At 38.5% G+C, this 21,943-nt stretch overlaps 2 protein-coding genes across 2 annotated transcripts; one reads left to right on the top strand and one right to left on the bottom strand.

Annotated features, from left to right (window-relative positions):
• Positions 1 to 3,453: 3,453 nt before the first annotated feature.
• On the top strand, positions 3,454 to 7,567 carry LOC135473748 (tripartite motif containing 13-like). The gene is made up of 2 exons (XM_064753627.1): positions 3,454 to 3,609; positions 5,839 to 7,567. The coding sequence occupies exon 2, from the start codon at positions 5,847 to 5,849 to the stop codon at positions 7,242 to 7,244; it is 1,398 nt and encodes a 465-aa protein (XP_064609697.1). The 5' UTR covers positions 3,454 to 3,609; positions 5,839 to 5,846; the 3' UTR covers positions 7,245 to 7,567.
• Positions 7,568 to 11,330: 3,763 nt separating this feature from the next.
• Positions 11,331 to 20,420, bottom strand: LOC135473464 (protein SGT1 homolog). The gene is made up of 13 exons (XM_064753315.1): positions 20,401 to 20,420; positions 20,251 to 20,299; positions 19,120 to 19,210; positions 18,327 to 18,396; positions 17,532 to 17,602; positions 17,205 to 17,258; positions 16,752 to 16,786; positions 16,075 to 16,190; positions 15,492 to 15,588; positions 14,491 to 14,598; positions 13,495 to 13,588; positions 12,394 to 12,590; positions 11,331 to 11,853 (listed from the first exon to the last, which is right to left on the bottom strand). The coding sequence occupies exons 1-13, from the start codon at positions 20,418 to 20,420 to the stop codon at positions 11,746 to 11,748; spliced, it is 1,110 nt and encodes a 369-aa protein (XP_064609385.1). The 3' UTR covers positions 11,331 to 11,745.
• Positions 20,421 to 21,943: the final 1,523 nt, after the last annotated feature.

Raw genomic sequence — 21,943 nt, 5'->3', positions numbered from 1 at the left:
TCCATCGATCGAATAATGGAAATTGAGGTTTGTATAAATATAATATACAACTTTTGTTTTTGCTTAAAAATGTCTTATTAGTTTTTGCATCTCGTTATTGTTACTTTCTAGTAGTGTTCCGAGGGAGAGAAGTTTGTGAAGCAGCCAGAACAATTGTAAAACTGATGAACTGATCTTGCTGATACGATTAGCAGCTAGACATTTTGTGGTTTTCAGCAAAACATTTTGAAGGGTTATCGGTAAGAAAAGACCTGGTACGGTCAGGCGGGGAATTGGCCCCAGTGCAAGGGACAATGCACCTCGAGAAGCGAAACTGTCTATAGCTGTGATTGACAGCTGCTGGCACACTCGTAAGACAATTTCTTTTTTCAGTTTTATTTTGCTCCGGTCACGCTGAAATCTGTTTTTTTCTTTGTGCATTAGACACTGTATCACTGCACCACAAAATTCTTGAGCACATAGTTATGCACTAATCAGTTAAGTACATATATGGCAAATGATCAGGCTTATACTTCAACGCATAACATGTTAATGTTAATGATATTTGGAGGACCCCGTAATTCACGTATGATTTCGCAATAGTTGCCACACGTGGCTTAATAACTTTGATTCATGATAACACTTATTTAATTCAAGACTGCCTACATCTTTACTCACACAAAAAGAGTGTTGCCAAAGAAAAAACCCCACCAAGATTCGAATTCCCTCACGAGGTGAAACCTGTTCTCTATCGTTACTTTAATAGTTCGCTGTACTATAAACGATACATGACAGTGTATAAACATGAAATACGGATTTTAAACTTGCGAAAAATATGACAAAACTTATTGCATGATAATTTTTTTTTTTTTACATATGAAGACAAACGTTAATCAGAACGAAACTTTGACAGCATGTAGAAATGCACACATGAAAGTTTCAGTAAAGATATTTTTCTGGTTAGCGTTAATTTTCATACTGTAAATGAAAGACAGTCCCTCGTTTGAAGGAAAAATTGGCGTTTTTGATCGAGAGTATTTTTTTGCGAGTTATTACTAAACAACCTTTGCTTTCATGGCCATATAGCTTTTATGGGTGATTCGACCAAGCTTTGTACTTCTGATTTTGAAATTTACAGAATTTTAATGGGATTTTGAAATTTGCACTTATCTTATCGTACATCTGTGGGACCGATTCTCCGCCTTACTGTACCAGGTCCTTTGGCCAATGTGGTATAGACAATATAATTCCTGATATGTACTTCATGGTTAACAGTATTGGCCTGTATGAATCTTAGATGAAGTTGATTGTCCAAAACGTTGAACTTCAATCGTTTAATCATTAGTGGTATAATGATTTGATATATGGTACGTGTTATGTGTATATGTCCGATAAGGACGTATTTTGACAGATGTTTTGGATTCTTTTATGGATATATTTAAGTCAAACGTTCTTGATCGAAGGTCAGACAGCGCAAACGGCCAATCAGGCGTTGTAGACCGCTTATAGACCCTTTAGAACCGTCAATCAAAAACACACAGACCAATCAGAAACAGTATTTTTGCAAATAGGTCAACCAGGTGTCCCACACATTGGTTACAGATGTTCAGTCTTTCTGTGACGTAACGAGATCACGATTACTTTCACCACGAATGGAATGGAATGAAATATAATGTATGAAGAATGGAATGGAATGAAATAAAACGTAACGTAACGTAAATCCATTGGGTGAGTCCATTGTCACCAAGGACTCAACAACAGTAGCAGCGGAGGAGTCCACAAATTCCCAGTCCAAAGCCTTGACTGAACACGTATCTCGTGATTCCTATTGAGTGATTGATATCGACATTATATTACATGTCACAATAAACCCGCCCTTATTCTTTGCACGCGAATGCATAGTATATGGTTGAGCTACGAACCGCATTTATGGCTGTGCCGGATAGTCTATTCATAGTCCCGTGTCAAACGGTAATTGCATGTCAACCGTAGAGGTTGTCCCTGCATGGGGCCCGTTTCCAAAATAACGTGTACCCAAAGACTACAGTTTACTTCTATTCAACCAAGACCTATTATCTTCCCTGATTGCTCCCGGTATGGGGCCTATGAACGTTTCTTGTTTATTATATGTCATTCAGTTAGCAGTCACCACTGTTTAGTGCCAAAAATACCTTACCAGTGTTCTTGGAACTTTTGAAATAGGTCTATACACCTTAAACATTGTTTTATCATTTTTTGTATGGTAGGCCTAGGCCTACATATCTTGTAGCGGCTGTATATAGGATTTCATAGCCCGGACGCCAATTTTCATGAGATGTACTCGCTTATGCTGTAGCTAAATCGACCCGTATGTATACATGAGTATTCTTCCACCACGCAGGCTATCGCTGCATGTATAGGCCTGGTCGTTCGAAAGAGTAGGCATATTAAGTATAAAGCTAGCTCTCTATTAACATATTTAGTCTACGATGAAGTATAGATTATATTACAACAAGACCGATATTATAACTTAAACCTGGCGCTAACTTTAACTACTCAATGAAATAACTCTTCAATCGGTTGGCGGTATTCTTAAGTTCGGCGTAAAACACCAGTCAAATAAATAAATTGAATCGGTTGGCAAATCCATCTCGGAAAGCTTCAGGGAAGGTAACTCTAATCCTACTGTTTGCAAAGGGAGACAACTTTTCAGTGAAACCTTACTTGCACCAGAAAGCAGTTTTTATAAACGTTCTTGCTTAAATATAATGTATGAAGAATAAAAAAATGTACCACAATCTATGGTGCACACGAACGTCGGTCAAATACTAAAATTTTTATTCTTTTTAGATTTTTAACTTTTTTCTTTGACGTATTTAATTCAACCGTTCGCGCGCCGAAGGGACGCATGTCCGGACTTGTCTCCATCGTTACTCTCTCTCGAGCATTGTAACCACAGTCGCTCATGGCTCCGACAAAGGACTCGCAGTTTCGGACCGCAAAGGTGAGTGTACATTGTCTTCTCTCTGACCCGTACCTACAGGCTTATTTATAGCGGATGAACATCAAAGTGGTGCATGTGTTGAACAAAGTCTCTTGGCCATGCATTCTACCATAAGCCTACCCGACATACGGACGTCTACTTCAAACACGCTTGTCCTCACATATTAAAACGTCTGGCTTTCTTTGGCAACGTGCCCGGTCTATTCCCGACGGCCCAACTGTATCTTTGACCCAGCACACTGGACAGATGTCCCTATTTGGATTATAATTTGTATTTATACAGCCCTTTTCGTCACATGGTGACCCTGTGTATTTTTGTTGATGTCAGCTTTATGACGACACTGGGCCTGCACTCACAAGTACGTAGTATTGGTAAAGGTTTTCTGCCAAGCCTTTCCCCCGTAGCGTCAGCTGATCGACACGCATACCTTTGTACAAGGAGTGATTACTAATACTGTACACAAGTGAGATCAGCTTTGTGACTATGGTTCCAACATAAACAGTCAACATTGTCTTCTGGCTTCATAAAGCGAATGTAACATACTTTGTGTCGAAATATAGAACAAGAAAGTTTGAACTGAAGCACTGGATGAAATTCGGCGTCGTACCAGTACTGAATAGGTAGAACAGTGTCGGCGTCAATATAAGGTAAAGGTTACATTATTACGTGATATTGATGAAATATTCAAGTGATGAAAAATTGTTAAACCCCTTAATTCAAAGTACGATAGTCAATCGATCTGACACAAAATAACATGTTTTGTTTTACACATTTTTCCCGGACCACTGATTTAGCCTTGATCCCAACAAGATTTTTTCCCCGTGTTTAGGACTGTATATAATGACATATACGTAAGCTACATCTTGTATTACACTACACACCACGGGGACTTGCATTTTATTTACTGTATCATATCTCATATTACAAAGAGGTTCATTAAGAGTATATGGAGAAAAATCGATCGTGGCAACTGACTGGTTGTGCTAAGTATACGGGCAACGCAACGTCTCGTAGGCTACACTGTGGTTACCTATAGTTCGATCTCTGATCAATAAAAGATCATAGATCTAGTGTAGATATATGAAGCGGAACATGTATATGCCTTAATGCTGCAAAGCGTCTTACGGAGTGTTCCACTTGGCAGCATTCATAAGATATGTATACAAATTTCAACATCTAATCAAAACGGACAACAGAATCTAATTAACGGTGGCCACACCACGCGCTAATTACTTGGCATTTATATACATGCATGCGTGCTGTTTATACGTCTAATGTCAACATCTGTCAAACAATGCTGGCAGTTTGCCAAAACTGTGTTTCCTCTACACAACTTACTAAGGTGGGTTAATCGGTTATTGATCAGTAAGTTTAACGGTTTGCCTGTTCAACGTTCTGTCTAGGAGGCAGTGACCATAAAAATTACTGCGTCTTACATTACAACTGTGATTTATACATGTATAAGTGTACTGACCAATAGAGCGCTGCGTTAGACACATTTTAAAGGGATAGATCAACGTGACTGTAAGCTACACGAACGCTATATATATATATATATATATATATATATATATATATATATATATATATATATATATATATATAATATATATATGAGGCAAAGTTCTATTTAGAGAACAATTGATATTGCTACACTTACTAGTGATACTTAAAAAGCTTTAGAAATTAGGCATGGAAATCCACCCGTGACGTGCGGCCTCGTAGCTAACAAAGAAACTTTCGTAACAAATTTTTGCTTGTTTACTTCTAACTTGTGTAATATTAAACTTGGCCTGGTATTTCCTATAGCTATCTTAATATAAAAAAAATTGAAGTTTGTTTTCTTCTAATATATTTATCTTTTGTTTTAGTGACACCACCATTGAATTTACTGCCTGAGTACATAAGCTTTAAGTCTGCAAGATGACATACATAGTATTTGTGTTTTGTTGTGGAATGTACTGTCAGACTTATTATTCACATGGAGGGCCTCCGTGACAGAGGGAGTTAGCACGACAGCGCGGCGCAATGACCCAGGAGCCTCCCCCACCAATGTGGTCGCGGTAAATTCAAGTCCAGCTCATGCTGACTTCCTCTCCGACCGTACGTGGAAAGGTTTTCCGGCAACCTGCGGATGGTCGTGGGTTTCCCCCGCGCTCCGCCAAATTTTCACCCACCATAATGCTGGCCGCCGTCGTATAAGTGAAATATTCTTACACATGATGTAAAACACCCATCAGATAAATACATAACTAATACTTACGTGCACGTATTTCGTAATAACATTTTGTAATTCAATATGTAAAAAGGTGAAATATTAGGATTTCATTTAGTGACCAAATAATTTTTTACGTTCTTTGCACGTTTAGCTTTAACATGTATCCAATTTCTTATTACTCACAAAACTGTTAATATAAACAGGGATTGGAATATTGCACAATAAAGCTTTAATACCATGAATGCGTATATGCATATTATTATTATTATTATTATTAGGTTTTATTGCAATCTCAAGTGCATGGAATTCAAACATGCATAATAAATACTGAGATTACATATAATGAGCGCTTAGAGCCAGGCGATGTATTGATAGTATATGTGACAGTATATGTGACTCCACTTGGCACACATTGCTGAATGAACACGGACATCTGAGGTCCGTACAGGAGCTACTGTTTGCTTGTTACTGTATTCAAGTCACGTCAACAAGGAGTAAAATGGACCTAAAATGTAGTCCGTTACTAAGATACTTATTATTTTGTCTGATGAAAAGTGTTTTGAACATTTTTGAAGGCAGATGATATAGAAAAATGAAATATTTTATTACCATTTTTTACTTTAAGTTTAACGCCATAAATTCCGTATTATGCTTTCAGGTAGCACAATGGCTACGAGCGCCGTAGAAGATGACAGTATGGCCAGACGGAGCGTCGTTGTGGACGAGGAAGCGTTTGAGGAGCAGTTTCTCAGATGCAACATCTGCCACGAGAAGTTCAACGAGAACGAAAGACTGCCAAAATCTCTCCCGTGTAACCACACGTTCTGTCAGCCATGTTTGCAGAGAGTGTTCGACATGCACGAGCAGACAGGCAGACGTGGCCTACTCTGGCACGACGAAGACAGGGAGGGGGTTCTCAAATGTCCAAGCTGCCGGGTCGAGATTTACATCAGCAGATCCGAGATCAACGCCTTACCCAGCGACCATCGGGTCATACAAATGATTGACTTTCTGTCCAAGGCCGTTTCCAAAGCGAGCAACAACTGCCCGAAGCATGAGAATCAACCCTTGAACTTCTTCTGTAAGCGCTGTTTAGTGCCAGTGTGCAGAGATTGCACTGTCTTGGATCATAAAGAAAACCAGGGCCACGATATCGTGGATGTGTCGAAGACGTTGGACGAATTCAATGCAGAATTCGATAATATTGAGATCAAGGGTCGCGAAACGATGGGGCATTTGAAAGAGAAATCGGACAGTTTGGCAAACGCTTCGAAACGGTTGGATCTCCTCGAGAGACAACTAAGGAGCAAAATAAAGGACACGTTTATAGAATATCGCCTTTTGTTGGAGCGTCGACAAGACGCCATGATCTCGGACATGAAGGAGATGATACAAGCTCAGAAATCCAAGATAAACGCGGCCTTCGTGAAAATTTGCGAGAACGGGAATGACATGCAGAAGAAACTGGACACATTTACTCAGGCGAGATCCACGAACGACGTGAAACAGCTGTTCGAGCTACATCAGAACATTAAGGAGACGGAATTGGAGAGCGAAGAAACAGTCCAGGGCATAAACGAAGAGGAGATGTTTGTAGGTTTTGACTTCGATGTGAAGACAGAAGGACAGTTTCTGGTGGACATGAGTGGGCTAGGAGAGCTCTCGTCACACCAGGATCTCGGTCTGAAGGCGCCATTGCCGGCCCATCAGCTTGTCATTCTGGAAACCCCCGAACAACCGCCATACAATCCCGACCCAGACGACGTCGTTCTCCACTGTGACGACAGTGACGACACCGCTGAAGAGATGTTAGGCGTCATAGACTCTGATAGGTTGAGAGAAAGAGCTGCTGTCATAGCAACGGCAGAACGATTGGCTCAGCGGGCTGCAGCAGCCGTTGTGCAGGCGCAGCAGGCAACAAACTCCGCGAGATCACGCTCTTCGAGTTCCCGGAGACCGCGTAGATCTGAGAGCTACAGAGTGGTTCGCCACCCCACCAGTAGCCGGCCTGCTGAGTACTCATCCACAAGGTACTCTACCGACAGAGACATGGACGAAACGTGAAGTCTGAATAAACATGTCTGAGACAATTTGTTTGTCCAGCTTATTGACATATATGACAATTCCAGATATAAACGCACGATAAATTTGTTGACATTTTCACTGCTACGACATAAATCAACCCCAAAGTTTTTTTCACAGTGGTGAAAATCACAAAAACTGTGAATTTGGTACATATTCACAAGATTTAGGTGTTTGAATGCTAATACAAGTTGTTAATATTTTGTAAATTTCCCATTTAGACCTTTAAATGGAAAAAGCTTTGTGTCAGCTAAAAGTCCTTTCACATTCAGTTAAGACCACTTCATTATTGTCGACTTGTATTACACACCATTTTGCTTTTTTGTTCATCATGAATGTTTATATATATATATATATATATATATATATATATATATATATATATATATATATACATACATACATATGTACATGCACGTGTATTTTCTTTCAAACATCGACCGGAGCATTAAATCATGACTAAGTATATCTTTCGCTGAGTTCTTGTTGTTGATTCATGCACCATATTGTCATTGTTCTTGGTGTTAAGCAAAATAAGAAAAAATAATAATAATAATAAATAAATAAGTAAATAGCCATAAAGTGTTTCCATGGCACCTTCAGCTTTATGACGTCCAGAGATCTAGAACTTTGAAAGCAAGCATGATCTAAAAATCCCATATCGGTAAGGAAAATAATCTTTGTTTCATTAAACACGAAGCCATCCATAGCTTTTGATTAACTGATTTATTGGGATTTGGCCAAACGCCGTACTTTAGAATATTTTCCATAGGCCTTTATACCGACGAAGCCCCTGGGATACAGTATATCATCTTTTGCTAATTATCTTCACTACGCACATACTCGCAGAGCGAAATTAATGTGTGGACCAAACATTTCCAAGGAACTTCCGCAAGCTCACATAAACACGAGCATTGTGGACAACTTGTTGGACCGTTCCTTGAATGAAATCTGGGTTGGAACCAAAACGTCGTGTGTCTGATTGATTTAGACCACTGCCTCTACCGATAGTCGATATACAGGGCTTAAAGCCACCGAGCAGAGATGTATAACGAAAGGTTTGGCTACAAAACTCAAACGCCTATAAACAGTTTACTACAAGTCGGTAAGCGGACTTAGCACGGGGGAACTGGTCTCGATGTTTGGCAGGCTTTGGACATGATTTTCTTCCTAAATTAAACCTCCACCAATATCATTCTCGCACCAAAATTGTGAGCAGTGGCACAAGTTTGCAGCTTTCTTAGCCAGTGGCTTCAGCTGAATCAAATGGCACAAGAAATTTTAAAATGACAAAACTTGCCCGGACAAGCAATTTCGTCGGAACAGTTTGCTGTAAAACTTTTCTCTTTGATCGTGATCAAAGTAAGCGTTTAACGACAAAGTTTAAAGACATTAAAATCTTGTAGACCAGTGATTACGTCGACTTAAGTGTTTGGAATGTGTTCTTGTGCATTACTGTATTACTTACTGACACGGAGTTCCGCTGAAGGCAAGATAAAGCACGATCAGCTTTCTTTGCGGTAAAAAGCCGGATAGCCGGGCGAAACCCAATGACCTTTGGCAAGGAACTGAAGAATTTATTTTGTGAAGTTCAGATCTATGTCATATTCATGGACGGCAAGTACCAGCCTTCAAACTCCATTTAAGGCCACTTAAACGGTCCTACTAGCGCTGTAGACCTCTACATAAGCTTCAAAGACTAGAGAATGTCAGTGATTCCAAGTTTGATGCCCAGACTGAACTAATACGATGCCCTTCCTAATGATAGCATAGCAATCGTATCTCAACGGCGCACGCCATATCGTTATCTTTTTCAAAACTCCGAAATCACAGGACTTGTTTATCAGAAAGCCATGCAACATGCTTCTGAAGGCGACTGGATGACAAAAGTTGTTTGGCTTCCAGGTAATAACCATCACAATTGTCACACTCAGGGAAGAACTGCTATTAGACATAAGGCTACATGTGTGAATGTTATCAAGCGTGCACACCTTTACATCCCACGCCTGTAAAGTTGTTTAAAGACAACAAAAGTTGTTTGGCTTCCAGGTAATAACCATCATAATTGTCACACTCAGGGTAGTACTGCTATTAGACATAAGGCTACATGTGTGAATGTGATCAAGTGTGCACACATTTACATACTACGCCTGTAAAGTTGTTTAAAGACAACAAAAGTTGTTTGGCTTCCAGGTAATAACCATCACAATTGTCACACTCAGGGAAGAACTGCTATTAGACATAAGGCTACATGTGTGAATGTTATTAAGTGTGCACACCTTTACATCCTACGCCTGTAAAGTTGTTTAAAGTAAAAACAACAAAAGTTGTTTGGCTTCCAGGTAATAACCATCACAATTGTCACACTCAGGGAAGAACTGCTATTAGACATAAGGCTACATGTGTGAATGTTATTAAGTGTGCACACCTTTACATCCTACGCCTGTAAAGTTGTTTAGAGTAAAAACAACAAAAGTTGTTTGGTTTCCAGGTAATAACCATCACAATTGTCACACTCAGGGAAGAGCTGCTATTAGACATAAGGCTACATGTGTGAATGTTATCAAGTGTGCACAACTTTACATCCCACGCCTGCCATGCCAACGGATAAACGCAACATGCTCCTACAGGCAACTGCATGACAAAAGCTGTTTGTCTTCCAGGTAATAACCATCACAATTGTCACACTCAGGGTAGTACTGCTATTACACACGAGTCTACACGTGTGAATATTATCAAGCGTGCACAACTTTACATCCCACGCCTACCATGCCAGCAGATAAATGCAACATGTTCCTACAGGTGACTGGATGACAAAAGTTGTTTGGCTTGCAAATAATAACCATCACAATTGTCACACTCAGGGAAGAACTGCTATTAGACATAAGGCTACATGTGTGAATGTTATCAAGCGTGCACAACTTTACATCCCACGCCTGTAAAGTTGTTTAAAGACAACAAAAGTTGTTTGGCTTCCAGGTAATAACCATCACAATTGTCACACTCAGGGTAGTACTGCTATTAGACATAAGGCTACATGTGTGAATATTATCAAGCGTGCACACCTTTAAATCCCAGGCCTACCATGCCAGCAGATAAACGCAACATGCTCCTACAGGCAACTGGATGACAAAAGTTGTTTGGCCTCCAGGTAATAACCATCACAATTGTCACATTCAGGGTAGTACAGCTATTACACACGAGTCTACAGGTGTGAATATTATCAAGTGTGCACACCTTTAAATCCCACGCCTACCATGCCAGCAGATAAACGCAACATGCTCCTACAGGCAACTGGATGACAAAAGTTGTTTGGCTTCCAGGTAATGAACATCACAATTGTCACATTCAGTACAGCTATTACACATGAGTCTACACGTGTGAATGTTATCAAGCGTGCACACCTTTACATCCCACGCCTGTAAAGTTGTTTAAAGTAAAGACAACACAAGTTGTTTGTCTTCCAAGTAATAACCATCACAATTGTCACACTCAGGGAAGAACTGCTATTAGACATAAGGCTACACGTGTGAATATTATCAGGCATGCACACCTTTACATCCCACGCCTGTAAAGTTGTTTAAAGTAAAAAAAAACAAAAGTTGTTTGGCTTCCAGGTAATAACCATCACAATTGTCACACTCAGGGAAGAACTGCTATTAGACATAAGGCTACATGTGTGAATGTGATCAAGTGTGCACACCTTTACATCCTACGCCTGTAAAGTTGTTTAAAGTAAAAACAACAAAAGTTGTTTGGCTTCCAGGCAATAACCATCACAATTGTCACAATCAGGGTAGAACTGCTATTAGACATAAGGCTACATGTGTGAATGTTATCAAGCGTGCACACCTTTACACCCCATGCCTACCATGCCAGAAGACAAACGCAACATGCTCCAAACAAGTATCGGAAACAAGTTATACCCTTTTGAACAGTTGGCAAGCCTAGAAATACTAAATACTAAAAATGTTGGTAACATGACCGGTGATAATCAATTGTGAGATTCTCATGCTCAAATACCATCAAGAGATAGAAAAAGACGAGTCTTTATGTTTTTTTGTACCATTTATTTTGGAAGGAAAATTCCCGCACAGTAAATATATTATACAGCTGTAGTAACTGCACGCAGGTAATTCAATTTTCACACAGGCACGTGTATAAGCTCTTCCTGGCTACCAATCTCATTGGTTTCCTGAAGCTCCAAGGTTACAGCAATGATGTGTTGGCCTTGGTGTTCAATGCCAATACTGACCAGTTCAAACCATCAAAAACCAGCCAGAGCTGGCAATATGGAGGCTTGGGTGGTAACCTGCTTGTTAACGAGTGTTCTCTGATAATGACTGACTGCTGTGATTGTGGTTAATGAGAATTCAATAAAACCTGTGAGTTGATGATCCAGTACTGACCATCTCACAGGAAAGATACCGACTCAAATCATACACAGAATGGAGAGTCAGGAAATTGTCATTAGGGCCTTCGATCAGCTCTCCCATTTCTTAAACTCCATCCCATCTGGTGGTTTTACTTCAACTTTTTGACTTCCAATTTCATTCCAGTTGGTGCTTAACACAGTTCCACCGGATTCATACTGCAGAAAGAAAAGACAAAAAGTCAACAAATAAGTAAATGTCTGAGGTAAACATGACTTACAAGCATTTGCAACTAATAAAAATTAAATACACCATTTGTTTATATTTGTCCATTTTAACAAAGTTTAATATACACATGTACACGTCTGTCCTGGATTTGGGGATGATTAAAAAAAATATCCATTTATTTATTTGATTGGTGTTTTACGCCGTACTCAAAAATATTTCACTTATATGAAGGCAGTCAGCATTGTGGTGGGAGGAAACTGGGCATAGCCCAGGGGAAACCCATGACCATCTGCAGGCTGCTGACAGACCTTCCCACTTACAGCCTAAAAAAAAAAAATTAGACATGGTTCATCCCACAGTATTGCTATACTACTATGCAAATAAATTAGCCTTTGCTTAAACTCTTGTTTAAAGATAAGAAAATTGTTTGAAACGAGCCAAAATATTATAATCCATGTCAAGTATAAGTCGACATAGGACTTAATCTCTTGGAAATGGTAACGTATCATATGAACTACAGCAGAACTTACAAAGGATTTCATCATGGCTTTTTTAACCTCATCACTGCCATCAGCATAGATCTGCTGGAACAGCTGATTCAATGCAGCATCTCCTTCCAGTTTCTCATCTTTCTCTTCCTTGGCAATGTTCTGGGCCAGTTTGTCCCAGTCTGTGGTGTGATGGCTAGACGTTGGGTACTTGGGTTTGGCATCTGCCCCTGAGGCACCTACAATATGCATGGTTAGATCACACCCACACAAGTTGAAGGGTTTTGAAGACTTTGGATCACCATGCACTGACTCCTAGTAAGATTAAGTACAGTGCTTAGGCAGCATACATTTAACATCCATAATCATGAGAATTTAGAGCAAACTGTTCAGGTATAGTGCAAGTATGTTTTATTAAGGAAACAAAACTAAAAGACCTGTTTGGAACACCATATTTGAACCATGTGGGGGAAATGGAAAGAGTCAAGTTATTTTAATTTGGTGAAAACATTAAGGTGACATGTTACATGAAGACACCAGATATGACACCAACCAGTTACATGAATGACTACGCCCAAACCAGGCCAGCCAGGATCTAATGGCTAGATGCAATGATATCATGTGATCTTGCAGTGGCATCAGAAGCAGTATGGCCCTGGTCATACCACTTTTCATCAAAAAAAAAAAAAGATAAAAAAGTAACAAAAAAAAAATATATCAAATTAATCTAAAGTGAAATCAAACCGCTATAATGGCCACCATCAAACTGAAGGCACATGCACATGCATGCACTTACACGCATAAAATTACAAGTTTCCTCGTATATTTTTCACTGACCTAACAAAAGATGAACAATGGTAACAAAACTGAACACAACTTCCTTGTTTAGTTTTAAATAAGCATTCAACAAACAATTTATAAATTCACTAGTTTCTTTTCTTTCCCTTTCAAGCCACTTTCTCTGATGTTAAGAAACAACAGGTCACATTTCCCCAGTCCAGACCAGTCCCCAGTTTCATGAAGAATACTTAATGTAGAGTAGTCCTTAGCTAAGTCCACTTTGTAAATCTACAAAGTACGTAATCAACTGCTTACTTTAAGTGGACCTCATGAAACTGACCCCTGACCCCTACCTGAGCTTACCTGATACACCGATCTGTTTGATATTGGAAGGCTCTCCTTTGGATTCCAAAGATGACCACTGGATACCTTCTACCTTCTTCAACTTTACTTCAATCTGCAAACGTTAACAAATCAATCACTCAATCCTGTGGTGAAATAATTGACCTTAAATTGTTTTTACCTATTTATCTGATTCCCGTTTAATGCCATGTTAATGCATTTTTCACATACATGATGGCTGTAAGTTTTATAGGTAAGGGAACCATATAGCTTTTGTCAAGTTACTGACGAACTTTTTCACATGTAAGGTACAGATATGTACACAATATTGACATAGGGCAAGTGGTTGTAAAACTGCCCACACAGCCACATGCGCGTCTCTCACTGCTTACTGTCCCCTAGGACCCACGAACAATGACAAAAGACAGGAATTTACAAATTTCCTGTTTGCCACCATATTCGACCCCATACCTTGTGTGTCCCAGTGACTAAAAGGCAATCAGATTGTAAAGTGTCATTTAGAAAGTGGATGTTAAGGGACAGTATTATTGTTATTAGGGAACTGTGTCATTTCTGATCATCAGAGGGGTAATGCATGTTTGCTGTAAAGTCTATCGATCAGCTACCTTCTGCTTTTGAGGTCAAGTGGTCTAAATGGTTCGCCTGTATAACTGGCAATTTGGTGTCTGACTCTGAGGTTCGAATCCTGGATTCGTCTCAGCCAACTTTGGACACTAGACACTATAGTGACACTATATACTCTAATTCCTCAACCTTTTTTGCATATGAAAGAACAACTGTGAGTGCAATTTTTACACATTATTAATTTGATTCTGGAGACAAAACTACATTTTCAGCGTTTCACAAAAGGTAAACTTATATCACTCTACACAGAATAACGCCTTCATAATATGTCTGAATAAACACCATGCAAACATGCCAGAGAAAAATTACAGTAGATGTTCCTGTCTTGACGTATTGCAAAAACTTTTGAGTTGTGAGCCACAAACCACTGACCTTTGTAGTGAGGAGTTTAATCTGAGACTGGTCAGGAACCACCTCATGGGCCAGGTCCAGGTTAAGCTGGTAGTCACGGCCACTGGACAGCTTGATGGTAATACAGAGCTGAGAAGAAAAGAGGAACGGGTAAAAAACAGAGTGTGTGAAGCCTTATCTGCCGATAGAAGGCGAATGATTAGGTACAGGATATCTTCTCGTACATTCATCACGTGACATGTGAATTATGTTGATGGCTAGTTAGGTCAGTGTTATGAATGCAGGGGATCAAGGAGAGACCTGGAAAAACCCTCATTTTATCAGTATTTCAAAAATATTCTGACTATGATATAAACAAAACTTCAGCACCACCTGAGACTTAAATTACAAGTGCTTAAAAAGCACCCCCCCCCCAAAAAAAATGAATCCATGTACAAATTTTCTACACCAAAACATTTTAATTGTGGCTGTGTTTGAATTTTTGACTTAAGTCTTAAGACAATAAATATCAGCATGGGTCTAACTGATTACAGTTGTCATGATATAGTATTAGCGATGTGGCACTCAGCCATAATCATTAATTCCTTAAGTATTAGTGATGTGGCACAAAACCATAATCAGTGATTGCTGAAGCATCAGTGATGAGGCACTAAGCCATAATCAGTGACTCCTGAAGTATTAGTGATGAGGCACTAAGCCATAATCAGTGTTTGCTGAAGTATTAGTGATGTGGCAGTAAACCATAATCAGTGACTCCTGAAGTATTAGTGATGAGGCACTAAGCCATAATCAGCTATTGTTGAAGTATGAGTGATGTGACACTAAGCCATAATCAGATATTTATTCATTCACTAATTATAAATATACAGTGGTCATTAGTTTTTCTTTCAACAAATATTTTAATATCCTTGTACTAGACAGGAGTTTAAAATCAAAGGATGCTATTTACAACATAAGTTTTCATTATACTGGGTGCTATAACTGCATCTTTTCACATTTGCCTCGTGAAGTAAAGCACTTACAGATGTAGGTTCAATGTTAACACTCAAGTCTTCTTTCTTCACATTCTTCTGCATGACAGCCACAATAACCTGGGACTGGGTCTGGTACCAATCATGCCTGAATCACAACCACCATCAACATATAATGTCAACTTTTAATGTGCAAAGATATGCATGTATTTGTCAAAATCTACATACAGAGTTCTGAAGATAGTGGGTGATATGCTAATATTCACAAGTGTAGAATAAACCAAATTATAACCTCTGGATTAAACATGCTTTAGTACATCTAAAGAAAGCAAGTTATGATCTCTTGTGATAAATGGCCCATTTTTTTCCATGGTTTGTCCAGGTATTAACTTCAATCTCTGCTGAGCATTGGGTTTGATCTAAAGAAGGGAAATTAGGTTTTCTCTTCTGTTTCATTTTAGTCTGACATTATCAAAAATAACTGCAAATATAGTGTCTTCAAAGCTTTTTCCTACTTATTTACTGTAAATTAAAAAAGAAAAATCAAGAAAAAAAATTAGCATTATCTGAATATACAAAATCAACATTTCCTTTATTTTATGAAGAGGACTAAGTTAAAAGAGGTTGTTCAAACCTTATTTTTGGCACCGATTCTTCTGCAGGGGGGACAACTTTGGTGGTTTCTTGTTTTGCATCCATCACAGAGTTTGAGGATGTTTGCTCCTTCATGTCTCCCCCACCAACAGATGGCTAATAACAACAGATAATGAAATGGTTCTTTCACTTATTTATTTCAAGGTGTAACACGTATAACAACATAAACCATTTTAGGATACAAAAATGTCTAATAATTTGTGAAAAACTGAATACAAAGCAAGAGTTAAAACACATTTGAAATGAAAAATCTGCATTACATTCTGCATGGGAAAGGCCCACAACAAAATGCAAATTCCAAAGTTATTTCCCCTGCATGGCCTGATCTCGTAATAACGACAAGTCAGTAAAAACCTTCTTTATAAAGACAAATCAGGACAGATCATGTAACAACGACAAGTCAGTACAGATCTTTTAATAATGACAAGCTAGTACAGATCTTGTAATAACAAGTCAGTACAGCTTTCATAACAACAACAACTCAGTATGAATCTTGTTTAAGTCAGATCTTACAAGTGTTTACAAGTCAGCACAGGGTTCACCTACCAGATTTCAGTGACTTCAGTGAGATTGTGTTCTCTTGTATAAGTAAGTGCCTGACAAAGCACACCACTGTTTGAATAAAAGGCAAGTACATACATGATGCTTGGTGCTTACCCCTTTCTGGGATGGTAAATCATCCTTAGATTGCACTAAAAAAGAATGAGACCAAAGGTAAAGGCTTCATGTCAACAATATCATGGGTCATTTTTTCATCAAAAATAATTCACTCAAAAAGTGGCAGTATAAACTCACAAACAGGCTAAAACAGCAAAAAACCCCCACAAATTTCTAAACAACATACGTGCATAAGCAAGAAAGCTTTTCATAAAAGATCCTAAATGAATACACATCAAATGTTAAATCTCCAACTGTAGAAAAACACAAAAAAGTACTGAAATTACTCATTATAGTTGCAAATTTTTTATTAGTCACAAAAATCAACATTTCAGTTGCATACATGTATGTAGTCAGATTGCTGTAATCATTGTGGCAAGACATGCATATCCTCCATCAACTACAGTAAGAGTAAAAGTCCTTTAACATATAAAAAAATGAAATTTCACTTACATTCCATTTCAGCCTCACACTTTCTTATCAAAGTCTTCAAACTTGTGTCAGACTCTACAAAACAAATAACACTGATGACTTAAAAAGCACAAAAAGTAAACTAAAATGCAAACATGCCAATTTATCAGTTTTTGCAATTAGCTTAAGTGATCAGGCTAGAATAAAAATTAAATACACACATCAATCCAATAGTATTATCTGAAATACACTGGATATTATGGCTTGAAAGTGACTGTTAGCATTAAACTCTGTATTTCTTGTAACTGGAATGAAATGATTTCTCTTTCTCCTTATGCCATGGCGTTTTAAGTGGAAATAAGAACAAACCGTCAATCTCAGCTCCTTTGACAAACTCCTCCTTAGCAGACTTGAAATTCTTCTGAGCAAAAAGGGCTGTTCTATAAAGAAAAGGATATGTAAAAAAAACTTACGCAGAAGATCTCATGACTATCAGCTAAATTTGTATTTCGAATTATCTTGTTATCTAAATAGGCCTGCTGTGAATTACCTCCCTTGTTACACAACAACAACTGTGACATAACATGAGATTAGTTTTTCAGGCATGATACTACGAAAAGCGGGACCTCATCTATTAAAACATGTAGTATGTAGGCTATGCCACAACAGTGACAACTATTTTCTAGGCAACTGAATGTAAAAAAACATGATATCACCCGTTGGGTCTCGCAGAAATGTTGACAGATCTTAAGTAAACGAAAACTTTTTCAGCTCAGATAGAATATATATATTTGATGGGAGTTCACTCAAGCTGGAAATATGGCCAGGACTTTAAATTAACTTCAAATGGATTAAAGAAATACATCTTGTTTATCCTGCGCTTTCCAAATTATAATTTGTCCTCAAATCGTGCCTTCAACTAGTCTGCGCTGTTTGACTCCGAAACTTGCCATTAGCCATTCACTGATGTCCCTCCTAACCACAGCTTACTCATTGAGACGTACCTTTTAAACTGGAGAGTGAAATCAAGGGAGGTAATTTGGAGTGGCTCCATTAAACCTTACAGAAGTTTTGTGTACTGAAATTTTATTATGTACAGGTACATCTGTATGCATGGAAAAAACCACTCCAGATCAATCCACATAAATATGTACATTAACTTACCCTTTTCTCAAATAAGCTTTAGCATTTTTGGGATTTAATTTAATAGCTTGGTCTGCATCCACAACAGCATCTAAAAGGAAATAAAAAAACATACCACGTCATTTTGATGTCCGCCAACAAAATGTATTTTCTAAGCTAACAGTGTATCTCTATAAAGCCTACCGGGGCATTGAATCACCATCAAAATTTCATCCACACCCGTCCAGAACTTTGTATGACAGACCAACAAATAAACAAACGCCTCGCAAATCATCCCTTTGCAGAGATAATAAATAAACAAGTCAAGTATTTGTGTCCATTTCTCCAAGGTGTTCCTGTTGCTTCATGAACGTGTAGTCGTTTGATCTTGGCTCTGGTAAGATACTTAAACCCACAAATCTGACCACTGCCTTGATTACCCATACAGTGTTACTGTGTACATCATCATCCATTCATTTCTCATTCATAAGCCGCCATAAATCACACATGGTATGCTCAGTAATGCTTCAAAGCTAACTTTTGCATGCACATTCGTGTAGCACAAGCTACCTGTGACCACTCAAATATAATCAGCAAATCAGGGGCAACAACTATAACTTTACATGTTACATTTTAAACAACGACCAAAAAATCAATCCCTCTATACACAAATTCTGCCAGTGTCCGTCACATCACTTCCTCTATACTGCCATCTAAAGAAAAGTATGTAATGAAATTCTTGACCCTTATAAGTTTTATATAAAGAAAATATCCCCATTCAATGTACAGACATACATGTACACACAAAGTAAAAAAGGAAAAATGACACAATCACCTTTGTACTTTTCTAATTTGATGTTGGCATGGGACCTGTTGACATAGTACTCATCCTTGGTACTGTCACCATTGATAGCCAGAGTATACAGCTGAAACAAGGAATGGTTCCGCCATAAGTGCGAAGTCTTCTTAGCGTTATGTAGAAGCCAAATTTCACAAAGGTAGAGTCTTCATTCAAAACGCTTAAACTCTTCACTTTTATTTGACTTTCACTAACATTCAGATTCTGTGAGTTAAATCATTTGCCTCCTTGTTTAACATTCAGACATTTACCTTGTCAGTCGACATTTAGCCCAATGAATTCCGCTGTTGGCAGCCACTGTCATGTCTAATTGCCGTGTTTATTTGCAAGAGCTCCCACTTTGTTTCACTAAACTTGCGTGAACTTGTGAGGCTCCTGAAATGTCGTTCAATTAAATTAAACATTGAGGCCTATATTCAACAATTTCTGATATTTTTACCTGTCTGAACATTTAATCGTTGAATTAAACGAGATAGGTGCATACCACAAAGGAAATATTTCCTTCTCGCTCATCAAAATAACTTTGTACTCTCATGGCGAATCAAGAATACTAAAATCTCCGAACCCCGCACCAAAAATGGAAATGGAAACAATCCAGATTTTGGATATACTTGATGAGCCGCACGTACACACCGCGATTTTGAAGAGAAAAAAGTCAACACACTGTCAGGTTTTCTGCATATAACTAGTCTGAAATTAACTGAAACTTGCAGGAGTGATCAAAAAGACAAATTTCTTATCAGTAGGCTACACACCAAAAGTCGGCTCTTTCGTTCCGCAAAGAGCCATGCAGAATGGACCTACCACAGTTTTGAATTCAACGATTAAACTGAGGCTGGTAAATATCAGAAATTGCTGAAAATACACCACATCGTTTAATCTAATTGAACTACATGAAATGATTATTCGGCTTCTTACACAGCAATAACTTTTCTACCCAAACGAAGCTCACTCTGCCCTACTGTACATATTGTCGTGACGGCACGCCCGTATGCCTCTGTCACGCTTTCAGAATGTGCATTGATGACTGGAAGTGATCACTTACTACTCCGCGAGTGGCTTTTTTTCTATCTACACTTAAGCAGACGTTGTTGTTGTAATGTTTACCTCAAGTGCGCGTTGGTAATTCTCTGCTACAAATTCAGCATTGGCCTGGCTGAAACACAGAACATAACAACGTAAGCATGACTTCTATATATATGTCACGGATCGAATTTAATAACACGCTAAAATGAGGATAAAATTTTGTCAACAAACCCGAACAAATCGGCAGCCATCGTTGCTCTGACAGCACGTTTGCGCGAGAATGTTCGCTACAAAAGGACGTACGTTGAGTTCGGAAATTGTCATCTGGTTCACTTCTTGTGGAGCGCGTTGTATGCGTCTGTTTCACCGTAAAATATTTTGACCTGTCTCAGTAATAACTCGTCTGTCCACAGTCCCGTACAGTACTTTACTTCAAGTTTTAACACGCTCGGATTCAAAGTTGTTTATTTTAGGAGGATTAATGGCCTATTATCTTAATCCTACTTATGCAGCTCCCTTCTTCCCAGTTTTATAATCAACGTAAACTTTTTAACGGTGGACCTGATATCCGGAGATTAAAATTTAATCCCAGATGGAATTCATAACCTTTATACTATTTGACCTAATATTTCAAACTGTTTTAGCCTGCACAATAAGACATATTAAATACAGGACCCGGTTGTTCAAAGCTGCTTTAAGACTTAATACCAGATCGAGTTAGCTTTAAGCCAAGTCTTCAAATTTGCACTTCGCGTAAAAAAAAAAAGAACATGTGTACCATTATTGGCCTATTAAATATGAACTAAAACTGCTATACTGCGACTTTGGACAACTGCGATTATTACAGTCCCCATGTATTCGAAAGTGTATTAGCTGTATAATACCGGTATAAATTTATATTATTTCAAATTTAGCAAAACCAGCCAATGCAGCTTTCCAGATTCAAAGCTACAATTGGGCTCAGTACAAAGCTGAAGGCTTTGCTTAAAATTTAATTCTCGTATCTTAAAACAGTTTTGAACAATTGGGCCTACCTGAGTTTTTATATAGTATACCAGTTTTCTTAAACCAAAAAGATAGGCTTCACACAGCGTTGCCGGTAAACAATCCTGAAGATGACAAATAAAATAAGGGCGAAATATGGATATGTCAAATATGCGACGTCTCATTTTTTTCCCCCGGGAATACAGGATATTTCTTAATCCAAGAGTAATTATGCAGGTGATAAATTTTTTTTAGGACTACCCGGTATATTGTTTCGTGCTTTGTTTTGTTTTCAGACTACCAGTAATGCACCTGTGTTTACCGTTCTTTATCAGAAACCGATTTATTCGTTACCAGGAATGCAATCCGTCATCAATTTTGGAACGGATTTAACTTAAGGTATATTTTAAGGGTAGGCTTGTATGGTAGGCATCTCTTGGTGATATAAGAGTTTCACACCAGCATATAGTAGGCCTGCCTACTCATCAATCCGTTATTTAAAACTCTTTTTTTTAAAGAAAAAAAATGCATTTGTGAATTTGTAAGAGGACAGAGCGGATTTCCCACAGGTCCATAACCAATGCTGTCTAAATCCAAACGCAACGCACGGGGCACCTGCTGTGGTTCAACTGTTGACTGTAGAACAACCCTGTTCAGCGCTTGTTGACAGCTCTTGACTAATGTGGTTGGTGAGTCCGAAGTGACATGAACAGGCGTGTGGGCACACATTTGTTCCGCCCTCACATCAGTATGTTTAAAATATTGCAAATGCGTGTCATGCTCTGATCAA

The sequence above is a fragment of the Liolophura sinensis genome, chromosome 8, assembly GCF_032854445.1.
Source record: "Liolophura sinensis isolate JHLJ2023 chromosome 8, CUHK_Ljap_v2, whole genome shotgun sequence".
In the NCBI taxonomy this organism is placed as follows: Eukaryota; Metazoa; Mollusca; class Polyplacophora; order Chitonida; family Chitonidae; genus Liolophura; species Liolophura sinensis.
The sequence above is the reverse complement of the archived record's forward strand: the minus strand, read 5'-3'. Positions and strand labels throughout refer to the sequence as shown.

Coding starts and splice junctions, on each gene's coding strand:
- LOC135473464 (XM_064753315.1), bottom strand. CDS start 20,420: ATGGCTGCCGATTTGTTCGG. Junction 19,211..20,250: donor ATTACCAACGCGCACTTGAG/GTAAACATTACA, acceptor TCCTTGTTTCAG/CTGTATACTCTGGCTATCAA. Junction 17,603..18,326: donor AAAGCTTATTTGAGAAAAGG/GTAAGTTAATGT, acceptor TTTTCTTTATAG/AACAGCCCTTTTTGCTCAGA.
- LOC135473748 (XM_064753627.1), top strand. CDS start 5,847: ATGGCTACGAGCGCCGTAGAAGATGACAGTATGGCCAGACGGAGCGTC.